This window comes from Ascaphus truei, chromosome 7 (assembly GCF_040206685.1).
Source record: "Ascaphus truei isolate aAscTru1 chromosome 7, aAscTru1.hap1, whole genome shotgun sequence".
In the NCBI taxonomy this organism is placed as follows: domain Eukaryota; kingdom Metazoa; phylum Chordata; class Amphibia; order Anura; family Ascaphidae; genus Ascaphus; species Ascaphus truei.
In genome coordinates, this window is record NC_134489.1 from 69627561 (window position 1) to 69654126 (window position 26566).

Here is a 26566-nt window from a genome sequence, read left to right on the forward strand (position 1 = left end):
TCCGTTAAATGCTGGATACTATTTTAATTTTGTGCTCCTGTTTTATCATTACAGACCCACCTGGGCCACCATCTAATCCAAGAGTTACTGATACAACAAAATCCACTGCAACATTAAACTGGGGCAAGCCTCACTATGATGGCGGACTTGAAATCATTGGCTACATCGTTGAGCATCAGAAGGATGGAGAAGAGGAATGGGTAAAAGATACTACTGGATCAGCTCTACGAATCACTGAGTTTGTTGCTGCCAATCTTCAGCCTGGAGAAAAATATAAATTCAAGATTCGTGCTATTAATGCTGCAGGTATTGGTGAACCAGCACAAATTGATGATGTAGAAATTAAAGAACGTGAAGAAATTCCTGACTTTGAACTAGATGCTGAGCTAAGAAGAACGCTGGTTGTTAGAGCTGGACTAAGCATTCGCATATTTGTACCTATTAAAGGGCGTCCTACTCCCGAAATCACCTGGATGAAAGGTGACATTCCACTAAAGATACGTGCCAACATTGAGAATACAGAATCATATTCCCTGTTAATCATTACTGAGTGCAACAGATATGATGCTGGAAAATTTACAATGACTCTTGAAAATGCAGCTGGAACTAAATCTGGATTTGTTAATGTAAAAGTGTTAGATTCACCAGGACCTCCATCAAACCTAAAAGCCAGGGAAGTAACAAAGGACAGTATCACTTTGCAGTGGGATATGCCACTTATAGATGGTGGTTCACGAATTACAAACTATATTGTTGAAAAACGTGAGTCTACTCGGAAGGCATATTCAACAATCACCACTAACTGTCAGAAGTGCTCTCTAAGGATTCTCAATTTAGCAGAAGGATGTGAATATTACTTCAGAGTATTGGCAGAAAATGAGTTTGGAATTGGGGAACCAGCTGAAACATCAGACCCAATAAGAGCGTCTGAAGCACCATCTGCTCCAGAGAGCCTTAACATTATGGACATTACCAAGAACAGTGTGAGCCTTGCTTGGCCAAAGCCTGTGCACGATGGTGGTAGCAAGATCACTGGCTATGTTATTGAAGCACAAAAGAAAGGTTCAACTCAATGGATGCATATAAGCACAGTAAAATCATTGGATTGTGTAGTGAAAAACCTCAATGAAAATGAGGAATATGTTTTCCAAGTAATGGCTGTCAACAGTTCTGGGAGAAGTGACCCAAGAGAAAGCAGACCAGTTGTTGTTAAAGAGCAGTTAATGCTTCCAGAATTTGATCTGCGTGGAATTTATCAAAAGTCAGTCCTTGCTAAAGCTGGGGACAATATTAAAGTTGAAATTCCTGTGCTTGGGCGACCAAGACCAACTGTGACATGGAAGAAGGAGAATCAGCTTCTTAAAGAAACGCAAAGAGTCAATGTGGAACGTACGGCAACTGCAACAATTCTAAATATCAATGAATGCACAAGAAGTGATTCTGGAAAATTTACGTTGGCAGCTAAAAATATTGTTGGAGAGATTAGTGATATAATAACTGTTCATGTGCATGACATCCCAGGACCTCCCACTGGCCCAATCAAATTTGACGAAATTTCCTCTGATTATATTACTCTTTCTTGGGATTCACCAGAGAATGATGGAGGAGTACCAATAAGTAATTATATCGTAGAAATGCGTGAAACTAACAGTACAACTTGGACTGAGTTAGCATCCACGGTGATACGTACAACCTTTAAAGCCACACGTCTTACTACAGGATTAGAGTATCAATTCCGTATTAAAGCTCAAAATAGATATGGAACTGGACCAGCTCTGAATTCAGAAACAGTAACTGCTGCTTATCCATTTAAGGTTCCTGGGCCTCCAGGTACACCTCAGGTTATTGCAGTTACAAAGGATTCAATGACCATTAGTTGGCACGAGCCTATTTCTGACGGGGGAAGCCCAATTCTGGGATATCATGTTGAAAGAAAAGAGCGAAACAGTATCCTCTGGCAGATAATAAGTAAGGCTTTGGTAGTAGGAAACATATATAAATCCTCAGGACTTACTGATGGCATTGCATACGAATTCCGTATAGTTGCAGAAAATATGGCTGGCAAGAGCAAGCCAAGCAAATCCTCTGAACCAATGTTTGCTTTGGATCCGATTGACTCACCAGGAAAACCAGTTGCACTCAATATTACAAGACATTCAGTAACATTGCAGTGGGCAAAACCTGAATACAATGGAGGTTTTAAGATAACTGGATATACTGTTGAAAAGAGAGATCGTCCTAATGGACGTTGGCTTAAAGCTAACTTTGGTAATATTCTTGAGACTGAATTTACTGTGAGTGGATTAACTGAAAATGCAGAATATGAATTCAGAATAATTGCTAGAAATGCAGCAGGCGCTGTCAGTCAACCATCTGAGCCATCAGATGCAATAACATGCAGGGACGATATAGAGGAGCCAAGAATAATGGTGGATGCCAAATTTAAAGACGTTATAATACTCAAAGCTGGTGACATTTTCAGACTTGAAGCTGATGTTTCTGGCCGCCCACTACCTACATTGTCATGGACAAAAGAAGGAAGGGACCTGGAGGACACAGCAAAATTAGAAATGAAGATAGCAGATTTCTCCACTGCTTTGATAAATAAAGATTCAGCAAGAAAAGATGGTGGGGCATATACACTTATGGCTTCTAATCCTGGTGGATTTGCAAAACATGTATTCAACGTTAAAGTTCTTGATAGACCAGGTCCATGTGAAGGTCCATTGGCTGTATCTGATGTCACAGCTGAAAAATGTGTGTTGTCATGGCTACCACCACTGGATGATGGAGGTGCAAAGATTGACCACTACGTTGTTGAAAAACGTGAAACCAGCAGATTGGCATGGACAAATGTAGCAACAGATCTCCAAGTTACAAAACTCAAGGTTACCAAGCTGCTAAAAGGAAACGAATATGTATTCCGTGCTATGGCTGTCAACAAATATGGCGTTGGAGAAGTTTTGGAATCAGAACCTACTCTTGCAGTAAATCCATATGTGCCACCAGATCCACCTAAAACACCTGAAGTGACAACTATTACAAAAGACACAATGATAGTTTGTTGGGGACATCCTGAGTCTGATGGTGGAAGCGCAATAACCAACTACATTGTAGAACGACGTGACAAGGCTGGACTTCGCTGGCTTAAGTGCAACAAGAGAATCCTCACTGATTTGAGATACAAAGTTTCAGGCCTGACAGAAGGCCATGAATATGAATTCAGAGTCATGGCTGAAAATGCTGCTGGACTTAGTAAGCCAAGCACAAGTAGCCCATTTTACAAAGCTTGTGACACAGCATTTAAGCCTGGCCCTCCAGGAAATCCAAGAGTTCTGGATACCAGCAAATCTTCAATTACAATTGCTTGGAATAAACCAGTGTATGACGGTGGCTCAGAAATAACAGGTTACATGGTGGAAATATCACTCCCTGAAGAAGATGAATGGAAAATTGTAACACCACCAGCAGGACTAAAGGCAACTTCCTTTACAATTACAGGACTTAAAGAAAACCAAGAATATAAAATTCAAATACTTGCTCAAAACGCTGAAGGAGTTGGAGATCCTGCCCTTGTCCCTGGATCACCAAAGGCTGAAGAAAGAATATTACCACCTGAAATTGAATTAGATGCTGAACTCCGTAAAGTTATTTGCATAAGAGCTTGCTGCACATTACGGATATTTGTTCCAATTAAAGGAAGGCCAGCACCAGAAGTCAAATGGACAAGGGCAAACGGTGAACCCATAGAAAGGGCAAGCATTGAATCAACAAGCTCCTACACTTTACTGATTGTTGAAAATGTGAACAGGTTTGACAGTGGAAAGTATATGCTGACTGTAGAAAACATTTCAGGAAGCAAATCCGCATTTGTGAATGTTAGAGTGCTTGACACACCTGGGGCACCTCAAGATCTTAAAATAAAAGAAATCACAAAGGAATCTGTAACATTAACATGGGATCCTCCACTCATAGATGGTGGCTCCAAAATAAAAAATTACATTGTTGAAAAGCGTGAATCAACAAGAAAAGCTTATGCAACAGTGTCTGCCAATTGTCACAAGACGAGCTTTAAAATAGACCAACTACGGGAAGGATGCAATTACTATTTTAGAGTCCTAGCTGAAAATGAATATGGAATTGGCTTACCAGTTGAAACTTCAGAATCTGTGAAAGTGTCAGAAAAACCCCTTCCACCAGGCAAAATTACTTTGATTGATGTAACAAGAAATAGTGTTTCTTTGTCTTGGGAAAAACCAGAACATGATGGCGGAAGTCGAATTTTGGGCTACATTGTGGAGATGCAAACCAAAGGTAGTGAGAAATGGACTACATGTATAACAGTAAAAACTACTGAAGCCAAAATAACTGGATTAACACAGGGTGAAGAATATACATTCCGTATATCAGCTCAAAATGAAAAAGGAATCAGTGATCCTCGACAGCTGGGTGTACCTGTGGTTGCAAAAGATCTTGTTATTGCACCAGCATTTAAGCTTCAGTTTAACACATTCAGTGTTATTGCTGGAGAAGACCTTAAGGTTGATGTGCCATTTATTGCACGCCCTAAACCATCTGTTACATGGCATAAGGATAATCTATCACTAAAACAGACTACTAGAGTTAATGCAGAAAATTCAGAAAACAATTCCTTGCTTACAATCAAAGAAGCTTCTAAAGAGGATGTTGGGCAATATACAATAAAACTTGCCAACACTGCAGGTGAAGCCACTGAACACCTTAGCATTATTGTTCTTGATAAACCAGAGCCTCCAACTGGACCAGTTAAAATTGATGAAGTCACAGCGGATAGCATTACTTTTTCATGGGGACCACCACAATATGATGGTGGAAGTTCCATTAACAATTATATTGTTGAAAAACGGGACACTTCAACAACAGTTTGGCAAATTGTGTCCGCAACTGTAGCAAGAACAACTATAAAGGCCACAAGACTCAAGACAGGATGTGAATATCAGTTCAGAATTGCTGCTGAAAACAGATATGGAAAGAGTGGATACTTGGTATCAGGAGCTGTTATTGCCCAATATCCATTTAAACTCCCTGGTCCACCTGGAACACCATTTGTGTCAGCCGTAACGAAAGATAGCATGGTTGTGCAATGGAATGAGCCTGTAAATGATGGTGGTAGCAACATCCTTGGATACCACGTAGAAAGCAAAGAGAGAAACAGCATTCTTTGGGTAAAAATGAACAAAACAATCCTTCAAGACACAAGGATTAAAACAACCAATATTGAAGAGGGTATTGAATATGAATTTAGAGTTAGTGCAGAGAACATTGTAGGTATTAGTAAGCCAAGTAAAGTATCTGAATGTTATGTGGCACGTGATCCATGTGAGCCTCCTGGTCGTCCAGAGGCTCTAATTGTCACAAGAAATGCAGTGACCCTTCAGTGGAAAAAACCTGAATATGATGGTGGTAGCAAGATCACTGGTTATGTTGTTGAAAAGAAAGACTTGCCCGAGGGTCGTTGGATGAAAGCAAGCTTTACAAATGTCATTGAGACTCAATTTGCAGTTACTGGACTTGTTGAAGATCAAAGATATGAATTCCGTGTCATTGCAAGAAATGCTGCAGGAATTTTCAGTGAACCGTCTGAAAGCACTGGACCAATTACTGCAAGAGATGAAGTTGAACCTCCTCGTATAAGCATGGATCCAAAATTCAAAGAACTAATAACAATAAATGCTGGGGACTCACTTAAAATTGATGCAGATGTGCATGGCAAACCTATACCTTCAATTCAGTGGCTAAAGGCTGGTGAAGAACTTTCAAATACAGCTCGACTAGAAATTAAAAGCACTGATTTCGCCACATCTCTAAGTCTAAAAGATGCTATTCGTGTGGATAGTGGACAATATATTCTCCTCCTTAAAAATGTTGCTGGTGAAAAATCTGTCTCTGTTCATGTTAAGGTTCTTGATAGACCAGGACCTCCTGAAGGGCCGATTACTATTGCAGGTGTTACTGTTGAAAAATGTACTTTATCCTGGAAACCTCCACTGCAAGATGGTGGTAGTGATATTTCGCACTACATTGTTGAGAGAAGAGAAACTAGTCGTTTAGTTTGGACTGTAGTTGATTCTAATGTACAGACCCTCAGCTTCAAAGTTACCAAACTTTTGGAAGGAAATGAATATATCTTCCGTATCATGGCTGTAAACAAATATGGTGTTGGAGAAGCACTTGAATCTGAATCAGTACTTGCAAAAAATCAATTTGTTGTTCCACAAGCTCCAAAAGCTCCTGAGGTCACAGCAGTTACCAAGGACTCCATGATTGTTGTTTGGGAAAGACCAGCATTTGATGGTGGCAGTGAAATTATTGGCTATGTCGTTGAAAAACGGGACAAAGAAGGCATACGTTGGACAAGATGCAACAAGCGTCTGGTCAGTGAATTGCGTTTTAGAGTAACTAGTCTGATTGAATCCCATAATTATGAGTTCAGAGTATCTGCTGAAAATGCTGCTGGATTAAGTGAACCAAGCCCATGTTCCATTTATTACAAGGCATGTGATCCTATTTATAAGCCTGGTCCTCCAAACAACCCCAGAGCTGTTGATGTTACAAGATCATCAGTCATTCTTTCATGGGGAAAACCCATCTATGATGGGGGATCTGAAGTCCAGGGATACATTGTTGAAAACTGTGATGTAAGCACTGAGGAATGGTCTATTTGTACTCCAGCAAGTGGCATCAAGGAAACCCGACTTGAAGTTGACAAACTATTGGAAAAACATGAGTATAAGTTCCGTATATGTGCTGTGAATAAGGCAGGAGTCGGAGAACATGCAGATGTCCCTGCATCAATTATTGTAGAAGAGAAATTGGAAACACCTGACCTTGATCTAGATCTAGAGCTCAGAAAAATGATAAATGTAAGAGCTGGTTGTTCATTGCGACTATTCATTCCAATCAGAGGACGCCCGACACCTGAAGTTAAGTGGGGAAAAGTTAATGGTGAAATAAGATCTACAGCTCAGATTGATGTCACTAGCAGCTTTACTACACTTGTTCTTGACAACGTTAATAGATTTGATTCTGGAAAATACACACTAACATTAGAAAACAGCAGTGGTACAAAGTCTGCCTTTGTTAGCGTCAGAGTTTTGGATTCACCAAGTGCACCTGTAAACTTTAAAGTAAAGGAAATCACTAAAGACTCTGTGTCACTTACATGGGAGCCACCTGCATTGGATGGAGGAGCTAAAATAAAGAACTATATTATTGAAAAACGCGAAACCACCAGGAAAGCTTATGCAGCGGTTGCAACAAACTGCACAAAGACCTCGTGGAAAATAGACCAGCTTCAAGAAGGCTGCAGCTATTACTTTAGGGTAACTGCTGAGAATGAATATGGAATTGGTGTTCCTGCAGAAACTGTCGATCCTGTTAAAGTATCTGAGGTACCGCAGCCTCCAGGAAAAATAACAGTGGTTGATGTGACAAGAAACAGTGTATCACTTTCATGGGAAAAACCTGAACATGATGGTGGCAGCAAAATTATTCAATACATTGTAGAAATGCAAGCTAAAGGAAGTGAGAAATGGTCAGACTGTGCACGTGTAAAAGCACTTGAAGCAGTGATAACAAACTTAACTCAAGGAGGCGAATACCTTTTCAGAGTAATAGCAGTAAACGAAAAGGGAAAAAGTGACCCTAGATCCCTTGCAGTTCCAGTAGTTGCCAAAGACCTAGTAATAGAACCAGATGTAAGACCTGCATTTAGTAATTACAGTGTTCAGGTGGGACAAGATTTGAAGATTGAAATACCTGTTTCTGGAAGGCCAAAGCCAACAATTACTTGGACAAAAGATGGCCAGGCTCTCAAGCAGACCACTCGAGTAAACGTTACAGATATAGCAAACTTTACTGTATTGAATATTAAGGAAGCGAATAAGGAAGATGCAGGCATGTATGCAATTACAGTTACTAACATCATTGGGCAGAAAGTGGCATCTATTGAAATTATAACACTGGACAAGCCTGATCCACCAAGTGGACCTGTGAAATTTGATGAAGTTAGTGCTGAAAGCATTACATTATCCTGGAGTCCTCCATTATATACTGGAGGCTGCCAAATCACAAACTACATCGTTGAAAAGAGGGATACAACAACAACACTTTGGGGAACAGTTTCAGCAACAATTGCAAGAACAACACTGAAGGTATCCAAATTGAAAACTGGCACAGAATATCAATTCAAGATATTTGCTGAAAACAGATATGGTAGAAGCTTTGGATTGGAGTCTGAAGCAATAATAGCTCAGTATCCTTACAAGGAACCTGGACCACCTGGCACACCCTCTGCAGCAACAATTACAAAAGACAGTATACTTGTGCAGTGGCATGAACCTATCAATGATGGTGGCAGCAAAATCCTAGGCTACCATCTTGAACGAAAAGAAAGAAACAGCATTATGTGGACAAAGGTGAATAAAAGTATTCTTCCGGATACCTGTTTTAAGACTACTAACCTTGAAGAAGGCATTGAGTATGAATTTAAAGTTTATGCTGAAAATATTGTTGGAGTTGGCAAACCAAGTAAAGTTTCAGAGTGCTACGTGGCCCGCGACCCATGTGATTCTCCGGGATGCCCTGAACCTATAATTGTAACAAGAAATGCAATTACCCTTAGTTGGACAAAACCTGAATATGATGGTGGCAGCATAATAACTGGCTATATTGTTGAAAAACGGGACTTACCTGAGGGACGCTGGATGAAAGCTAGTTTTACAAATGTCGTTGAAACACAGTTTACAGTAACTGGGCTCACTGAAGACCAAAAATATGACTTCAGAGTTATTGCAAAGAATGCTGCTGGAACCATCAGCAGGCCTTCTGACAGTACAGGGCCAATAACAGCAAGGGATGAAGTAGAACCTCCAAGAGTTTCAATGGATCCAAAATACAAGGACACAATTGTTGTAAATGCAGGCGACACGTTCAAACTTGATGCTGATGTACATGGAAAACCTCCCCCTACTATTCAGTGGTTTAAAGGAGATAAAGAAGTTGAGGAGTCTGCTAGATGTGAGATAAAGAACAAAGATTTTAAGGCCCTAATTGTTGTGAAAGATGCCATTAGAATTGATGGTGGGCAGTATATCTTACAAGTTTCCAATGTTGCAGGAACTAAGTCAGTTCCTGTAAATGTAAAAGTACTGGACCGACCAGGACCTCCAGAAGGGCCAGTTCATGTTACTGGAGTTACATCTGACAAATGTTCATTAGCATGGGCTCCTCCTCAACATGATGGTGGTAGTGATATTTCTCACTACGTAATTGAAAAGAGAGAAACCAGTCGCCTTGCTTGGACTGTTGTTGCTTCTGAAGTAGTAACTACAAACCTAAAAGTAACAAAACTTTTAGAAGGCAACGAGTACATTTTCCGCATTCTGGCTGTAAATAAATATGGTGTTGGTGAGCCTCTGGAGTCTGCAGCAGTTTTAATGAAAAATCCATATGTGCTTCCTGGTGCACCAAAGGCACTTGAAGTAACCAACATTGCAAAGGACTCTATGACTGTCTGTTGGAGTCGACCAGATAATGATGGTGGCAGTGAAATTATTGGCTATATTGTAGAAAAACGAGACAGAGCTGGAATTCGGTGGACAAAATGCAATAAACGTAGAATAACAGATTTAAGATTCAGAGTCACAGGACTAACCGAAGACCATGAATATGAATTTAAAGTATCTGCTGAAAATGCTGCTGGAATTGGTGAGGCAAACCAAGCCCCAGCTTTCTTTAAAGCATGTGACCCTATTTTCAAACCTGGACCCCCTACAAACCCACATGTTGTAGATACATCTAAAAATTCAATCACAATTGTTTGGGGTAAGCCTATTTATGATGGTGGTAGTGAAATACAAGGGTACATTGTAGAAATCTGCAAAGAAGATGAAGAAGAATGGACAATATGTACCCCACAGACAGGTTTACAGATTACTCGATATGAGCTCACAAAACTTACTGAACATCAACAGTACCAGATCCGTATATGTGCAATAAATAAGGCTGGTGTAGGTGAGGCTGCATCAGTTCCAGGAACTGTAAAACCAGAAGATAAGCTTGAAGGCCCTGAGATTGATCTTGATTCTGAACTAAGAAAAGGAATACTGGTGAGAGCTGGTGGAAATGTCAGAATTCACATTCCATTTAAAGGAAGACCAACCCCTGAGATCAGTTGGTCAAAAGAGGAAGGCGAGCTCACTGAAAAGTCACAAATTGAAAGAGGCCTCAACTACACTCAACTTTCAATAGATAACTGTGACAGAAATGATGCTGGAAAGTATGTTCTTAAAGTGGAAAACAGCAGTGGCTCAAAATCTGCATTTGTAACACTTAAGGTTCTTGATACACCAGGACCACCAATAAATCTCCTTGTAAAAGATATCAAGAAAGATTCCATAACACTTACATGGGAACCTCCCATCATTGATGGTGGTGCCAAGGTAAAGAATTATGTTATTGATAAACGTGAATCAACAAGGAAGGCTTATGCTAATGTTACTACTAAATGCAGCAAAACTAGTTATAAGGTTGAGAATCTTATAGAAGGGGCCATATATTACTTCAGAGTTATGGCTGAAAATGAGTATGGTGTTGGCGTGCCAGTAGAAACAACAGATTCAGTAAAAGCCTCTGAACCACCTTTACCACCAGGCAAAATCACACTCACTGATGTAACTCAGAGGAGCGTATCACTTATGTGGGAGAAACCTGAACATGATGGTGGCAGCAGACTTATAGGATACTTTGTGGAGATGCAATCAAAAGGAGTAGATAAATGGAGCACAGTTGCTGAAATCAAAACATGTAGCGCTGTTGTTTCTGGATTAAGTCCAGGACAAGAGTACTCGTTCCGTGTGCTTGCTTACAATGAAAAGGGAAAAAGCGATCCCAGGTTACTTGCTATCCCTGTAATAGCTAAAGACTTGACAATTGAGCCAAGTTTCAAACTGATGTTCAATTCCTATAATGTACAGGCTGGAGAAGATCTGAAGATTGATATACCTGTTATAGGTAGACCGAAACCAAACATTACATGGACCAAAGATGGTCAGCCACTAAAACAGACAACTAGAGTTAATGTTGAGGACACACCAACATCAACTATCTTGAATATTAAGGAAAGCAGCAAAGATGATTTTGGCAAATATACAGTAACTGCAACAAATAGTGCTGGCACAGCTACTGAAAATGTTAGTATTATTGTACTGGACAAGCCTGGTCCACCACAAGGGCCTGTACGTTTTGAAGAAATTAGCTCCAACTATGTGGTGTTTTCATGGGATACACCTGAGTATACAGGTGGATGTCAAATAAATAACTACATAGTAGAAAAACGTGATACAACTACCACCACATGGCAAACAGTGTCAGCTACAGTTGCAAGAACAACCATTAAAGTGACAAAGCTTAAAACTGGTTCAGAATACCAGTTTAGAATTTATGCTGAAAATAGGTATGGAAAGAGTACACCACTGGATTCTGCTGCAGTTGTTGTACAATATCCTTATAAAGAACCAGGACCACCAGGAACTCCATTTGTCTCATCAATTTCAAAGGACCACATGATTGTACAGTGGAATGAGCCAGTTAATGATGGAGGAAGCAAGATTCTTGGCTACCATTTGGAACGCAAGGAGAAAAATAGTATTCTTTGGGCAAAATTAAATAAGAGTCTTCTACAAGACACCAGATTGAAAACAAATGGCCTTGAAGAGGGTCTGGAATATGAGTATAGAGTGTATGCTGAGAACATTGTTGGTATTGGAAAAGCAAGCAAGGTATCAGAGTGCTATATTGCCCGTGATCCATGTGATCCACCTGGACGCCCAGATGCTATTGTTATTACCAGAAATTATGTCACTCTTCAGTGGACAAAACCAGAATATGATGGTGGCAGTAAAATAACAGGCTACATTGTAGAGAAGAAAGAATTGCCTGAAGGTCGCTGGATGAAAGCCAGCTTTACAAATGTACTGGATACAGAATTCACAGCAACTGGGCTTACAGAAGATGAAAGGTATGAATTTAGAGTTATTGCAAGAAATGCTGCTGGAAACTTTAGTGAACCATCTGAAAGCACTGGGCCTATTACAGCTAGAGATGAAATTGATACACCAAGAGCCTCCCTGGATCCAAAGTACAAAGATGTGATTGTTGTTAATGCTGGAGACACTTTTGTACTTGAAGCTGACATTCATGGTAAACCAATTCCCGACATCAGTTGGTCAAAAGATGGAAAAGAGCTTGAATTAGCAACATCAAGAATGGAAATTAAATCCAGTATTCAGAAGACAACACTCATTGTTAAAGACTGTATTCGAGTTGATGGTGGACAGTACATACTCAATCTCAGCAATGTAGGTGGAACAAAGTCTGTACCTATAACAGTTAAAGTCCTTGATCGACCAGGGCCTCCAGAAGGTCCATTGAAAGTTACAGGCATGACAGCAGAGAAATGCTACTTGTCATGGGGTCCACCAGTACAGGATGGGGGGGCAAATATCTCACATTACATCATAGAGAAGAGAGAAACAAGCAGACTTTCTTGGACTCAAGTTGCATCAGATGTACAGGCTCTTAGCCACAAAGTCACTAAACTCCTTACAGGAAATGAATATATTTTCCGTGTAATGGCTGTCAACAAATATGGAGTTGGCGAACCCCTGGAATCTGAAGCTGTTGTGGCTTGTAATCCATTTAAACCTCCAAGTGCACCTTCAACACCTGAGGTTACAGCAATCACAAAGGATTCCATGGTTGTAACCTGGGGACGTCCACAAGACAATGGTGGAGCAGAAATAGATGGTTACATTCTTGAAAAACGTGACAAAGATGGTATTAGATGGACAAAGTGTAACAAGAAAAGACTAACAGATCTGCGGCTTAGAACAACAGGCCTAACAGATGGACATTTCTATGAATTTAGAGTTTCAGCAGAAAATGCAGCAGGTGTAGGAGAAGCAAGTGAGCCATCTGTTTTCTATCGGGCATGTGATGCTATCTATCCACCAGGCCCTCCAAGCAATCCAAAAGTAACAGACACATCTAGATCATCAGTATCTCTTGCCTGGAGCAAACCTGTTTATGATGGTGGAGCGCCAGTTTTAGGTTACATTGTAGAGGTTCAAGAGTCAGCTGCTGATGAATGGACTTCTTGTACCCCCCCAACAGGATTGCAAGGTAAACAATTTACAGTAACAAAACTGAAAGAAAATACAGAATACTGTTTCCGTATTTGTGCCCTCAACGCTGAAGGAGTTGGAGAACCTGCTGCTATTCCAGGTACTGTTATTGCAGCTGAAAAGATAGAGCCTCCTGAAATTGAACTTGATGCTGATTTGAGAAAGACTGTTACTGTGCGAGCAGGTGGGACACTACGCTTGTTTGTTACAATCAAAGGAAGACCAGAGCCGGAAGTGAAATGGGAAAAGGCAGAAGGCACCCTTAGTGATAGAACCCAAATTGAAGTTACAAGCTCATATACAATGTTAGTTGTTGACAATGTCAACAGATTCGATAGTGGAAAATATAATTTGACGTTGGAAAATAACAGCGGCTCAAAATCAGCATTTGTTAATGTTAGAGTACTTGATTCACCAAGTGCCCCTATAAACTTGGTCATCAAAGAAATCAAGAAAGATTCAGTGACATTATCTTGGGAGCCACCACTTATTGATGGAGGATCAAAGATCACAAACTACATTGTTGAAAAGCGTGAATCCACAAGAAAGGCTTATGCAACTGTAACAAGTAACTGCACTAAAAACACATTCAAAATTGAACAGCTACAAGAAGGAGGCATATACTATTTCCGTGTTCTGGCTGCCAATGAGCATGGTGTTGGATTGCCTGCAGCAACAACTGATCCAGTCAAAGTCTCTGAACCCCCTCTTGCTCCTGGAAGAGTAACTCTTATTGATGTAACTCGCAACACAGCTACAATTTCATGGGAGAAACCAGAAAGCGATGGGGGTAGCAAAATTACAAGCTACATCGTGGAAATGCAAACTAAGGGAAGTGAGAAATGGAGTACCTGTACTCAGGTGAAGTCACTAGAAGCAACCGTATCAGGCCTAACTATGGGAGAAGAATATACATTTAGAGTAATTGCTGTGAATGAAAAAGGAAAGAGTGATCCAAGACAACTAGGAGTTCCTGTAGTTGCAAAGGATATTGAAATCCAACCTTCAGTTGAACTACTATTCAATACGTTTAGTGTGAAAGCTGGAGAGGACCTTAAGATTGATGTGCCAATTCGAGGAAGACCGGCTCCCACAGTAACCTGGAATAAAGAAGGACAGCCTTTAAAACAAACAACTAGAGTCAATGTTCAAGTTTCAAAAACATCAACACTGCTTTCTATTAAAGAGGCTTCAAGAGATGATGTAGGAAACTATGAATTAATTGCTTCAAACAGTGCAGGATCAGAAACAGTTTCTATTGGTGTAATAGTGCTTGATAAACCTGGAACACCAGGTCCTATACATATTGATGAGGTCAGTTCAGAAAGCATTTCATTCTCTTGGAATGCTCCCGAATATGATGGTGGCTGTCACATAAATAACTACATAGTCGAAAAGAGAGACACAACTACAACAGTGTGGGAATTAATATCAGCAACAGTGGCAAGAACATCTATCAAGGCTGCACGTCTAACAACAGGGTCAGAATATCAGTTCCGTGTCTGTGCAGAGAATCGCTATGGTAAAAGCCATTATACTGAAAGCTCATCTATTATTGCACAGTATCCATTTAAACCACCAGGTCCCCCTGGAACTCCACATGTTGTCCATGCAACAAAAACTTTCATGATGGTTAACTGGCAAATTCCAGTGAATGATGGTGGAAGTCAAGTGCTTGGATATCACATTGAGCGTAAGGAAAGAAGTAGCATTCTCTGGACAAAAATAAACAAAAGTCTCATATCTGATACACAATTGAAGGTAACAGGTCTTGAAGAAGGACTGATGTATGAATATCGGGTATACGCTGAAAACATTGCTGGCATTGGAAAGTGCAGTAAATCATGTGAGCCAGTTGCTGCAAGAGACCCATGTGATCCTCCAGGCCAGCCAGAAGTCACTAACATCACAAGAACATCTGTCTCACTGTCCTGGGCTAAACCAGGATATGATGGTGGAGCAAAAATAACTGGCTATATTATTGAAAGAAGAGAACTACCTGATGGACGTTGGCTGAAGTGCAATTTTACTAACATTCAAGACACTTTCTTTGATGTAACTACTCTTACAGAAGATCAGAGATATGAGTTTCGCATTATTGCAAAGAATTCTGCAGGATTATTTAGTGAGCCATCTGAATCAACAGGACCTGTTACAGTCAAGGATGACGTGGATGCTCCACGAATAATGATGGATGTTAAATATAGAGATGTCATTGTTGTGAAAGCTGGAGAGATCCTTAAAATTAATGCAGACATTGCTGGACGTCCTCATCCTGTAGTTTCATGGGCAAAGGATGGTAAAGAAATTGAAGGAAAAGCAAGAGTTGAAATAAACTCAACAGACAATAGCACTGTCCTTGTGGTAAAGGACTGCATAAGAAGAGATTCTGGCCAGTATGTCTTAACACTACAGAATGTTGCAGGAACAAAGTCTTTAGCAGTAAATTGCAAAGTGCTTGATAGGCCAGGTCCATCTGCAGGTCCACTACAAATCACTGGTGTAACAGCTGAAAAGTGTACACTTTCATGGGGACCGCCTCAAGAAAATGGTGGTGCTGACATTGACTATTATGTTGTTGAAAAGCGCGAGACAAGTCGCATTGCATGGACAGTTTGTGAATCAGAACTGCGAACCACTTCCTGTAAAGTAACAAAACTTCTAAAGGGTAATGAATATGTTTTCAGAGTGATGGGAGTTAACAAATATGGAGTCGGTGAGTCTTTGGAGAGTGAAGCCATTAAGGCATTAGACCCATTCACAGTACCAAATGCACCAAAATCATTGGAGATCACCAGTGTGACTAAGGAGTCTATGACTCTTTGCTGGGCAAGACCTGACAGTGATGGTGGTAGTGAAATATCTGGATATGTCATTGAAAGACGCGAGAAGAATAGTCTGCGATGGATGCGTGTAAACAAAAAACCTGTTTATGATTTAAGAGTAAAATCTCCTGGCTTACGGGAAGGATGTGAATATGAATATCGTGTCTATGCAGAAAATGCTGCCGGCATCAGTGCTCCAAGTGAGTCTTCACCATTGGTTCGAGCAGAGGATCCTGTTTTCTTACCATCTCCACCATCAAAGCCTAAAATTGTAGACTCAGCGAAGACAAGTGTGACGATTGAATGGACAAAACCACTCTTTGACGGAGGTGCTCCAATTACTGGTTACACAGTTGAATACAAAAAATCTGATGACAGTGAATGGTCCACAGCTGTGACCAATGTTAGAGGTACTGAATACACAGTAAGTGGACTAACTGTAGCAGCTGAATACACCTTTAGAGTCAAATCTATTAACAAAGTTGGCGCGAGTGATCCAAGTGATGTATCTGAGCCTCAAATTGCAAAGGAAAGAGAAGAAGAACCTGTATTTGACATTGACAGTGAAATGCGTAAGACATTGATTGTTAAAGCTGGTGGGTCATTTACTATGACAGTGCCTTTCCGAGGAAAACCAGTTCCCAATATAATGTGGAGTAAACCAGACACAGATCTCCGATCAAGAGCTGCGATTGATTATAGAGACACATGCACATCACTTACCATTGAAAAAGCCACAAGAAATGATTCTGGCAAATACACACTTACACTACAGAATATAATAAACGCTGCAACATTGACATTAGTTGTAAAAGTGCTCGACTCTCCTGGACCGCCTTCAAACATCATTGTAAAAGATGTAACAAAAGAATCTGCTGTTCTGTCCTGGGATGTTCCTGAAAATGATGGTGGTGCAACAGTCAAGAATTACCATATTGAGAAAAGGGAAGCAAGCAAAAAAGCGTGGGTGACAGTTACAAACATTTGCCATCGTCTCACATACAAGGTCACCAGCCTTCAAGAGAGTGGAGTTTATTACTTCAGAATCTCTGGTGAAAATGAGTTCGGTATTGGAGTTTCCGCTGAGACCAAGGAAGGCGTAAAAATAACAGGTTCGTTTTGATTTAATGAAAAATTACACATAATTTTAAAAGCTATCTGAAACATCCAATAATTGCATAACTTTTTTGAATTTTAATTACAAAATAATGGACATCCCTTTCATAGTAAATTCACCTCCCTTAGACAATGAATTTTAAAGTAGAAAACCTTTATTTATCTATTTTATATCCTCTTTCAATGATATGTTGTAACACATTGCTAAGCCATTAGATTATATACATATCTTTTTTCCCATATTTCAGAGATGTTTCATTTTGAATTTAAACCACACACAGTTCAACACCAGATATCACAAAATGTATGAAATAACTTTTTTTTTGCATTTCTTTTACAGAAAAACCAAGCCCACCAGAAAAACTTGGAGTAACAAATGTGACCAAAGACAGCGTGTCACTGGCTTGGCTGAAACCTGAGCATGATGGAGGAAGTAAAATTTTGGGCTATCTCATTGAAGCTCTTGAGAAAGGACAACAAAACTGGGTGAAATGTGCCGTTGTTAAGACAGTTCATCATTGTATACGCGGTCTCAAAGAAAATGTTGATTATTTCTTCAGAGTGTTTGCTGAAAACCAGGCTGGTCTAAGTGATCCTAAAGAACTTCTTCTCCCTGTTACTGTTAAAGAAAAACTTGGTAAGTATGCCGAAATGTACAGCACAGTAAATATGTATTACATTGTGTAATTTAAAATCCAATGTGTCACTTACAACTTCATGTTTTCTTTTTCAGAATCACCTGAAATCAACACAAGAGGCTACCCAAATAACACTGTTTATGTGAGAGCAGGTTCAAATCTGAAGGTGGAAATTCCAATTTCTGGAAAACCTATACCTAAGGTGACATTATCTAAGGAAGGTATTTCAGTGAAATCTACTTTAAGGTTTAATACTGAAACCACAACAGAAAGCGTTATCATTAACCTCAAAGAAAGTGTTGCCTCTGATGCTGGAACATATGAAATAACTGCATCTAACTCCAGTGGAACAACTAAATCTCCGATCAAAATTGTAGTTTTAGACAGACCAGGCCCTCCTGTTGGTCCTGTGGCCATCAGCAACGTCACTGAAGATAGTGTTACTCTCCAATGGCAGCCTCCTTCTTATGATGGTGGAAGTCAAGTTACAAACTATGTTGTCCTAAAACGAGAAACAAGCACTGCTGCATGGTCAGAAGTATCTGCCACAGTAGCTAGAAGCCTAATAAAAGTAATGAAGCTCACAAAAGGTGAAGAATACCAGTTCCGTATCAAAGCTGAAAATCGTTTTGGCCTCAGTGACCATATAGATTCTGAATGTGTGACAGTCAAGCTTCCATACAGTAAGTTGCAAATATTATTTTATTCAGTTGTTTGCCTTATATAATTCACTTGTTTACATTTTTTCTTACCTCCATATTATGATTTCTTTTTAGCCATACCTGGACCCCCATCAACACCATGGGTGAACATGGTTACACGAGAGAGCATCAATGTCGGCTGGCATGAACCAGTGTCCAATGGTGGCAATGCAGTCACTGGATATCACCTAGAAATGAAGGATAGGAACAGCATCTTATGGCAGAAGGCCAACAAGACAATTATACGCACAAGTCATTTCAAGGTCACCAATATAAGTGCTGGCTTAATCTATGAATTTAGAGTGTATGCAGAAAATGCTGCTGGTATCGGAAAAGCCAGTCACCTTTCAGAGCCTGTTCTTGCAATTGATTCATGTGGTAAGTGATTAATATTTCCCTTTTATGTTTTAAGACCACATATACCTATATGTTTTAGGTGAAACATGATTTATTTATTTACTTGCTGTGCTATATTCTGTGCAAACAGTTTTACCTTTGTTAACTATGTGTTGATGCTCTGCATGTTGTGTTTGATACACAGAAAAATAACATATGTTGATACACATAAGCTTTAAACTGTGAGTTGAGCATGCACTCTAATTTACTCACTGTACTTTGACTCAATTGTGTGGTGCAACAAATGGTGGTACAGTAGATCCCAAGTAGAATATAAGGATGAAATGCACTCCTTCACAATAACTGTCATAAACACTGTGTAAATAAATGTGGGTGCTACCACCATTGGTGTGCCACATCCTCTGAATACACCGCTTGAAATAAAGTGCTGGACGATTGCGCAAATATACTTATTTTCTTTATTATCAACATTGCGGTGGAGACACACTTTTGTCAAGTATCCTGACAAAGGTGTGTCTGCACCAAAACGTTAATAGTAAAAAAATAAGTGTATTTGCCATGCTGCCCAGCACTTTATTTCAAGCGGTAGATCGCAAGCAGACATATAGCAAAGTTAGAAAGGCACAGAGCTTTAACATGAAGGAAATACATGTTTTACATTGCGCAAGATATTTTGAGTGACCTCTGCCTTCATAGCTTTGCTATAAACCTAAGCTTAACATAAGGCAACCCCTACCGCCATATCTGAAAATGTGGGGGGCTAGGGCAGAGATGCACTAAAAAGTGCTATAGGAGTTAAGGTATGCTAAAGCTTAGCACATTTGAGTGAATCTGGGTCTAGGTGTCAAAAGCTTCAAAAGATACATTAATATACACATTTTATATACTGTATAATGTTTTTATTGGATAAGTATTTCTACTAAAACCCTTGCATAGCACACACATTGTTCATCCACATCGTCAGCATTTTTTAGTTTCTTAAGCAACTCATTAGTGTGCAGAGAGGTTAACATGGAAATATTTTCAGTCATTACACACTAAGGGGCTTATTTGATATGACCTGAAGTGACTTCAATGGGGAATCTTGGCCATATAGAATAGGCTTCTATAGAATGTAGATAAGGGCATCGGGTTTCAGTCATATTATCTCAAAAGGGAGTGGATATCAATAAATATTTAAATCGTGGAGTCAGGATATAATAAGCATTATAGATGCATAAGAACAGGTTTACTGTATATCGCTCTGAAAAACAGCTGAAATGTTAACTAAACTTATTTGGTATTTCCTTTCATTTTTTTTTACAGAGGCACCTAGAAATGTTCGTGTCACTGATATTTCGAAGATTTCAGTTAGCTTGGTCTGGCAGAAACCATCATATGATGGTGGTAGCAAGATCACTGGATATATTCTGGAAAAACGTGATCTTCCAAATGGCAGATGGACAAAGGCCAGCTTCACCAACGTTATTGAGACACATTTTACTGTATCTGGTTTAACTCAAAGTTCGCAATATGAATTCCGCGTCTTTGCAAAGAACGCTGTTGGTTCCATCAGCAGCCCATCAGATGTTTTAGGACCTGTAACTTGTATTGACACCTATGGTAAGTACATCATGTTTAAACACAAATGATATGCATAATGTAGTATAGTTTATACATAACCTTATCAATATTACCTACATTTGATATAATACTTGTCTGTCCTATTTAGCTATACAACTGTTTATTTAACTATTGTGTTTTTTTCTTCTAAAGGTGCACCTGAAATTGACTTACCACCAGAATACACAGATGTTGTCAAATTCAAGGCTGGTACAGCAGTAAGACTAAAAGTTGGCATATCTGGAAAGCCTCAGCCAGCCATTGAATGGTTCAAAAATGGGAAAGAAATGGAAACTAACGCACAAGTGTCTATTGAAAACACTACAGAGATTGCATCTTTCCTCATTAAGGATGCTTCACGGATTAACAGTGGAAATTATGAATTAAAACTAAAGAATGCAATGGGCTCTGCCTCAGCAAGCATCAGAGTGCAAATGCTTGGTACGTTCAAAGATAACTGGCTGTAAACATTGTTATATTTTTCTAATGTCCTATGTTCTAAAATCAATACTTCTTTTTTGTTCTACCTAAACAGACAAGCCTGGACCACCAGGGGGACCTATACAGTTCAAGACAGTTACTGCTGAAAAGGTTACTTTTATGTGGGATGCTCCTGCAGATGATGGAGGTTCAAATGTCACCCATTACATTGTTGAAAAACGTGAAACAAGTCGTGTTGTCTGGTCTTTGGTGTCAGAAAAACTTCAAGAATGTCTCACAACTGTTACCAAACTTATTAAAGGAAATGAATATATATTCCGTGTCAGAGGTGTAAACAAATATGGAATTGGAGATCCTTTGGAGTCTGATCCAGTGGTAGCCAAAAATTCATATGGTAAGCTACGGATACAGTGTACATGGACAAGTTGTTGACAAGTTGTATTTATTTGTAATCTCTTTATTTATAAATATCTATGTTTTATCTTATTTAAGTTACACCTGGACCACCAAGTGTTCCTGAGGTTGCTATGATTACCAAAAGTTCAATGACAGTCACCTGGAATAGACCAACTGCAAATGGTGGCAGTGAGATCAGCGGATATTACCTTGAGAAGCGTGACAAAAAGAGTTTGCGGTGGTTCAAGGTTATTAAGGAATCTATCCGTGACACAAGGCAAAAAGTAACAGGACTTACTGAAGGAAGTGAATATCATTACAGAGTCTGTGCTATTAATGCTGCTGGCGAAGGTCCATTCTCAGAAGAATCTGATTTCTACAAAGCTGAAGATCCAGTTGGTAAGAAATTGGCCTATTTTCCCTCTCACACCTTTTCTTGTGGAAAAACACAGATACTTGAATGTTATTTTCATTATTAACTTACACATAACACTCATTTTTGCAGACAAACCTGGGCAACCAACTAAACTAAAGATTGTGGACAGCACCAAAACATCCATAACTCTTAGTTGGACGAAACCAGTCTATGATGGCGGAAGTGCTGTCACAAGTTATGTAGTGGAAACCAGAGAAGGAGATAATGAAGAATGGACTGTTGTTAGTGCTAAAGGCGAAGTGAGAACAACAGAATATGTTGTTTCTCTTCTTAAAACTGGAGTGAACTATTATTTCCGTGTGTCTGCCATTAACTCTGCTGGTACAGGAGAACCTATTGAGATGACAGAACCTGCACAGGCTAAAGACATAATTGGTATGTAATACATTTTGAATATGAATATGAATTATATCATTCTTTTTGGCTCTATTTCTAACTTTTCATTACTTTATATAATGTCATGTTGTCCGTTTTTTTTTCTACAGAGGAGCCAGAGATTGATCTTGATGTTGCACTTCGAACCTCCATAATAGCTAAAGCAGGGGAAGATGTTCAGATAATGATACCCTTCAAAGGAAGACCTGCACCAATTGTAACATGGAGAAAAGGAGATAAAAACATTAACAGCGATCTAAGATATAATATCCAAAACACTGAATCATCTACATTAGTTGATATTCCAAAAGTTACACGCGGTGACACAGGAAAATATGTTCTTACTATAGAAAATGGAGTTGGTCAACCAAAATCTACATTTGTCTCTGTTAAAGTGCTTGATACGCCAGCAGAATGCCAGAAACTACAAGTTAAGAATGTTTCCCGTGGTACTGTTACACTGGTATGGGAGCCTCCTCTCATAAATGGTGGATCCGAAATAAGTAATTATGTTATTGAAAAAAGAGATGCTACTAAAAGAGCCTGGGCTGCCGTTACAACCAAATGTTCTCATACATCATTTAAGATGACCAATTTATCTGAGAAGACTTCATACTTCTTCCGAGTTATTGCAGAAAATGAGAATGGGCTAGGGGAGCCTTGTGAAACATCAGAGCCAGTGAAACCATCTGAAATACCAGGACCAATAAAAGACCTAACAATGAAAGATTCCACAAAGACATCTGTTATTCTCGCTTGGAGCAAACCAGATTATGATGGAGGTAGTATTGTCACAGAATATGTAGTTGAAAACAAATTGAAAGATGAACAAGAATGGTCCCAAGCTGGAATAAGTAAAGCTTGTGAATTTGAAGTCACCAAACTTAAGGAACTTTCAGTTATGGATTTCAGAGTATCTGCTAAAAATGAAAAAGGATTAAGTGACGGGGTAACTATTGGGCCGATTACAGTCAAAGATCATGTTATAACACCCGAAGCTGACCTCTCTGATATACCTGGAGGACAAATCACTGTACGAATTGGGCACAATGTACATATAGAGTTACCTTATAAGGGTAAACCTAGACCAACTATGTCTTGGTTAAAGGACAATATGCCTCTTAAAGAAAGTGAACAGGTTAGATTCAAGAAAACTGAAGCCAAAATAAGTCTGAACATCAAAAATGTGAAGAAAGAAAATGCTGGCAAGTATACTTTGATTCTTGATAATGCGGTCTCCCGTAAATCATATCCAATTACAGTTGTAACCCTTGGTCCTCCATCTAAACCAAAGGGACCTATTAGATTTGACGAGATCAGAGCTGATAGCGTTATTATGTCATGGGATACTCCAGAAGATGATGGAGGAGGAGAAATTACTTCCTACAGCCTTGAGAAGCGTGAAACATCTCAAACTAACTGGAAAATGGTATGCTCCAGTGTTGCCAGAACAACTTTCAAAGTTCCCAATCTTGTTAAAGGAACAGAGTATCAGTTCAGGGTAAGGGCTGAAAATCGCTATGGAGTGAGTCCACCTCTGAATTCTACAGATGTTATTGCCAAACACCAGTTTAGACCACCAGGCCCACCTGGAAAGCCAGTTGTTTATAATGTTACATGTGATGGTATGACAATATCCTGGGATGCACCAATCTATGATGGAGGCTCTGAGATTACAGGATTCCATGTTGAAAAGAAAGAAAGAAACAGCATACTGTGGCAAAGGATGAACACCTCATCAGTCTCCAATCGGGAATACAGAATTACTGGACTGATTGAGGGTCTGGATTACCAGTTCCGTGTACTTGCAGAAAATACTGCTGGCCTTAGCCCTGTCAGTGAGCCAAGTAAATTTACATTGGCTGTGTCTCCTGTTGGTAAGTAGAACGAAGCACACCTTTTTTTTCAAAGTGTGGTTCTAAAAGATTGGCTTAATAATTAATTGTTCTGTGATACATTCCTTTTAGATCCACCTGGCACACCTGACTACATTGATGTCACCAGAGAAACAATCACACTTAAATGGAACCCACCTCTGCGTGATGGAGGCAGTAAAATTGTGGCCTACAGCATTGAAAGGCGGCAAGGAAAGGACCGCTGGCTCAGATGCAACTTTACAGATGTTTCTGAATGTCAATATACAGCTTCGGGACTTAGCCCCGGTGATCGCTATGAATTTAGAATAATTGCAAGGAATGCTGTTGGAACTTTGAGCCCACCTTCCCAATCTTCCGGATTCATTATGACCAGAGATGAAAGCAGTGAGTATTATTGCCATCCGTTATTTTTATGTGACTACACTTGCTTATTAAGAAAACGTTTTTAGGGATCTGCGTATCAGGCAGACTGTGGGGTATCAATGATAAACAATTATATTATATAATATAAAATGTAAGAAACTGGTTTATCATCTTAATACATCAGACACAAGTTCTTTATGCAGGATAAGCTTGCATCAACATTGAGTCTCAAAAAAGCATAATAACAATGGCAAAGCAAACTAAAGTTGATGTAAACCATTATCATATGTATTTCTATTATTTCCTTTGTACTAGCTCTGAGTATAGTCATTCCGCCATATTGCTTGCAAAGGGAAATGTAGAAAAATCCATGCAATTGCAAAGCACCTTTATATAAAACGTTAAGACAAATATTGCAGATGACTTTTAATGTCAGATAAAAACTGTCTGTGTTACCAAAAGTGTAACCACTAGGTTATGAGATTCGTCACTTTATGTCACAAATCTTATCGATGTTGGCACAATTTAACGTACTTTTTTTTTTCTTCCAGTTTCTCCATCAATTGAATTTGGCTCTGAACACTTTGAAGGCCTTACTGTTAAGGCTGGGGATAGTATCAGGGTTAAAGCTTTAATTAAAGGACGTCCAGTACCTCAAGTAACTTGGCTGAAAGAGGGGAAAGAAATTGATAAGAAGCTCGGTATTGAAATAAATAGTGCAATTGGATACAGCACTATCTTTGTAAGAGATGCCTCCCGTGATCATCGTGGTGTATACACTGTGGAAGCAAAGAATGCATCAGGCATCAAAAAGGCTGACATTACAGTGCGAGTGCAAGGTAATATTAAAATGTATTCTTCATATAAATGTCTATTACTCTATGTATTACTGCTATCAATATGTATATTTATATATAAAATGCTTTACTACCAGGAAGTAATACATTGAGTTACCTCTCGTTTCCAAGTATGTCCTGGGCACATTTATGATGGCAGTACAAGGTTACATTAAATGAACAGGGTTATACATTATATATAAAGAAATTGCATGAACAGTTAAAGATAATATATGTTATAATAGTATGTAACAGTTACAGACCACATTACAATGTCAGACAGATTTAGTCTTGAAAGACGTTAGACCGGTGGCGGCTTTGAGAGTCTCACGTAGATTGTTCCAGTTGTGAGGTGCATGGTAAAAGAAGGAGCGACCGGTTTCCTCATTGAACCTTGGGACCGTGAACAGTCTTTTGGAGTCAGATCTCAGGTGATAAGTACTGCGTGTAGCAGGGGTGACGAGGAGTTTGTTCAGTAGACGGGTAGCTTGCCCATAAAGTATTTGAAAGCAAGACAGGAAAATGTAACTTTGCTCCTAGACACAAGTAATAGCTAATCTAGTTGTTTGAGCATTTCGCTGTGATGTGTGTTAATTGTAGGACAAAGCGGCATATTGAGTTGTAGAGGGTGTCTAGATGGCTAAGGTGAGTTTGGGGGGCTGTACGATATACTATGTCTCCATGTATAATTGGCATTAGCATCTGCTGTGCAATGTGCTTTTTGACCAGATGGCTTATGGAGGATTTGATCCTATCAAGTATACCTAGTTTGGCATAGGTTTTGGATGTCAGAGTATCAATGTGTGTGTAGCTACATGCAATAAAGGGTTACATATCTCTCCCTATGAATATATATATAGGGATATATATATATATATATATATATATATATATATATATATATATATATATATATATATATAAACATACTGTACGATACCGTTTTTACACCAAATCAAGGACAGCACTCAGGTAAGTCAGGAAAGCGATGATTGTATTGGAAACAAAATGACACAGGTAACCGACGTTTCAGTCCCACAAAACGGAACCTTTCTCAAGGTGGTAGGTCCCGTTTTGTGGCACCGAAACGTCGGTTAACTGTGTCATTTTGTTTCCAATACAATCATCGCTTTCCTGACTTAACTGAGTGCTGTCCTTGATTTCGTGTAAAAACGGTATCATATGTTTCTGAATTATTTATGGAACAAGCACCTACCTGAATAGATCACCAGTGGAGTGCCGGTTGACATTTGTGATATATATATATATATATATATATATATATATATATATATATACTAAATAGAGTTGACATTAGAGTTACTAGTAGTGATTGTCAGTGAGAATATCCTTGCAACAAATTTTGTACAATATATGTAT

The 26566-nt window shown here is 39.3% G+C and overlaps 1 protein-coding gene across 25 annotated transcripts in view; it reads left to right on the forward strand.

Moving 5' to 3' along the window:
* The window catches only part of LOC142499506 (titin-like), a 254089-nt gene that overhangs the window by 203858 nt on the left and 23665 nt on the right, over positions 1 to 26566 (forward strand). For all 25 annotated transcript variants that reach the window (XM_075608936.1, XM_075608959.1, XM_075608943.1 and 22 more), the window contains 12 exons: positions 55 to 17160; positions 17505 to 17801; positions 17898 to 18485; positions 18579 to 18881; positions 20166 to 20462; positions 20616 to 20903; positions 20998 to 21297; positions 21396 to 21698; positions 21805 to 22110; positions 22221 to 23987; positions 24078 to 24371; positions 24902 to 25189. In XM_075608936.1, the coding sequence (XP_075465051.1) occupies positions 55 to 17160; positions 17505 to 17801; positions 17898 to 18485; positions 18579 to 18881; positions 20166 to 20462; positions 20616 to 20903; positions 20998 to 21297; positions 21396 to 21698; positions 21805 to 22110; positions 22221 to 23987; positions 24078 to 24371; positions 24902 to 25189 (22137 nt within the window). The remainder of the gene's footprint in view (positions 1 to 54; positions 17161 to 17504; positions 17802 to 17897; positions 18486 to 18578; positions 18882 to 20165; positions 20463 to 20615; positions 20904 to 20997; positions 21298 to 21395; positions 21699 to 21804; positions 22111 to 22220; positions 23988 to 24077; positions 24372 to 24901; positions 25190 to 26566) is intronic.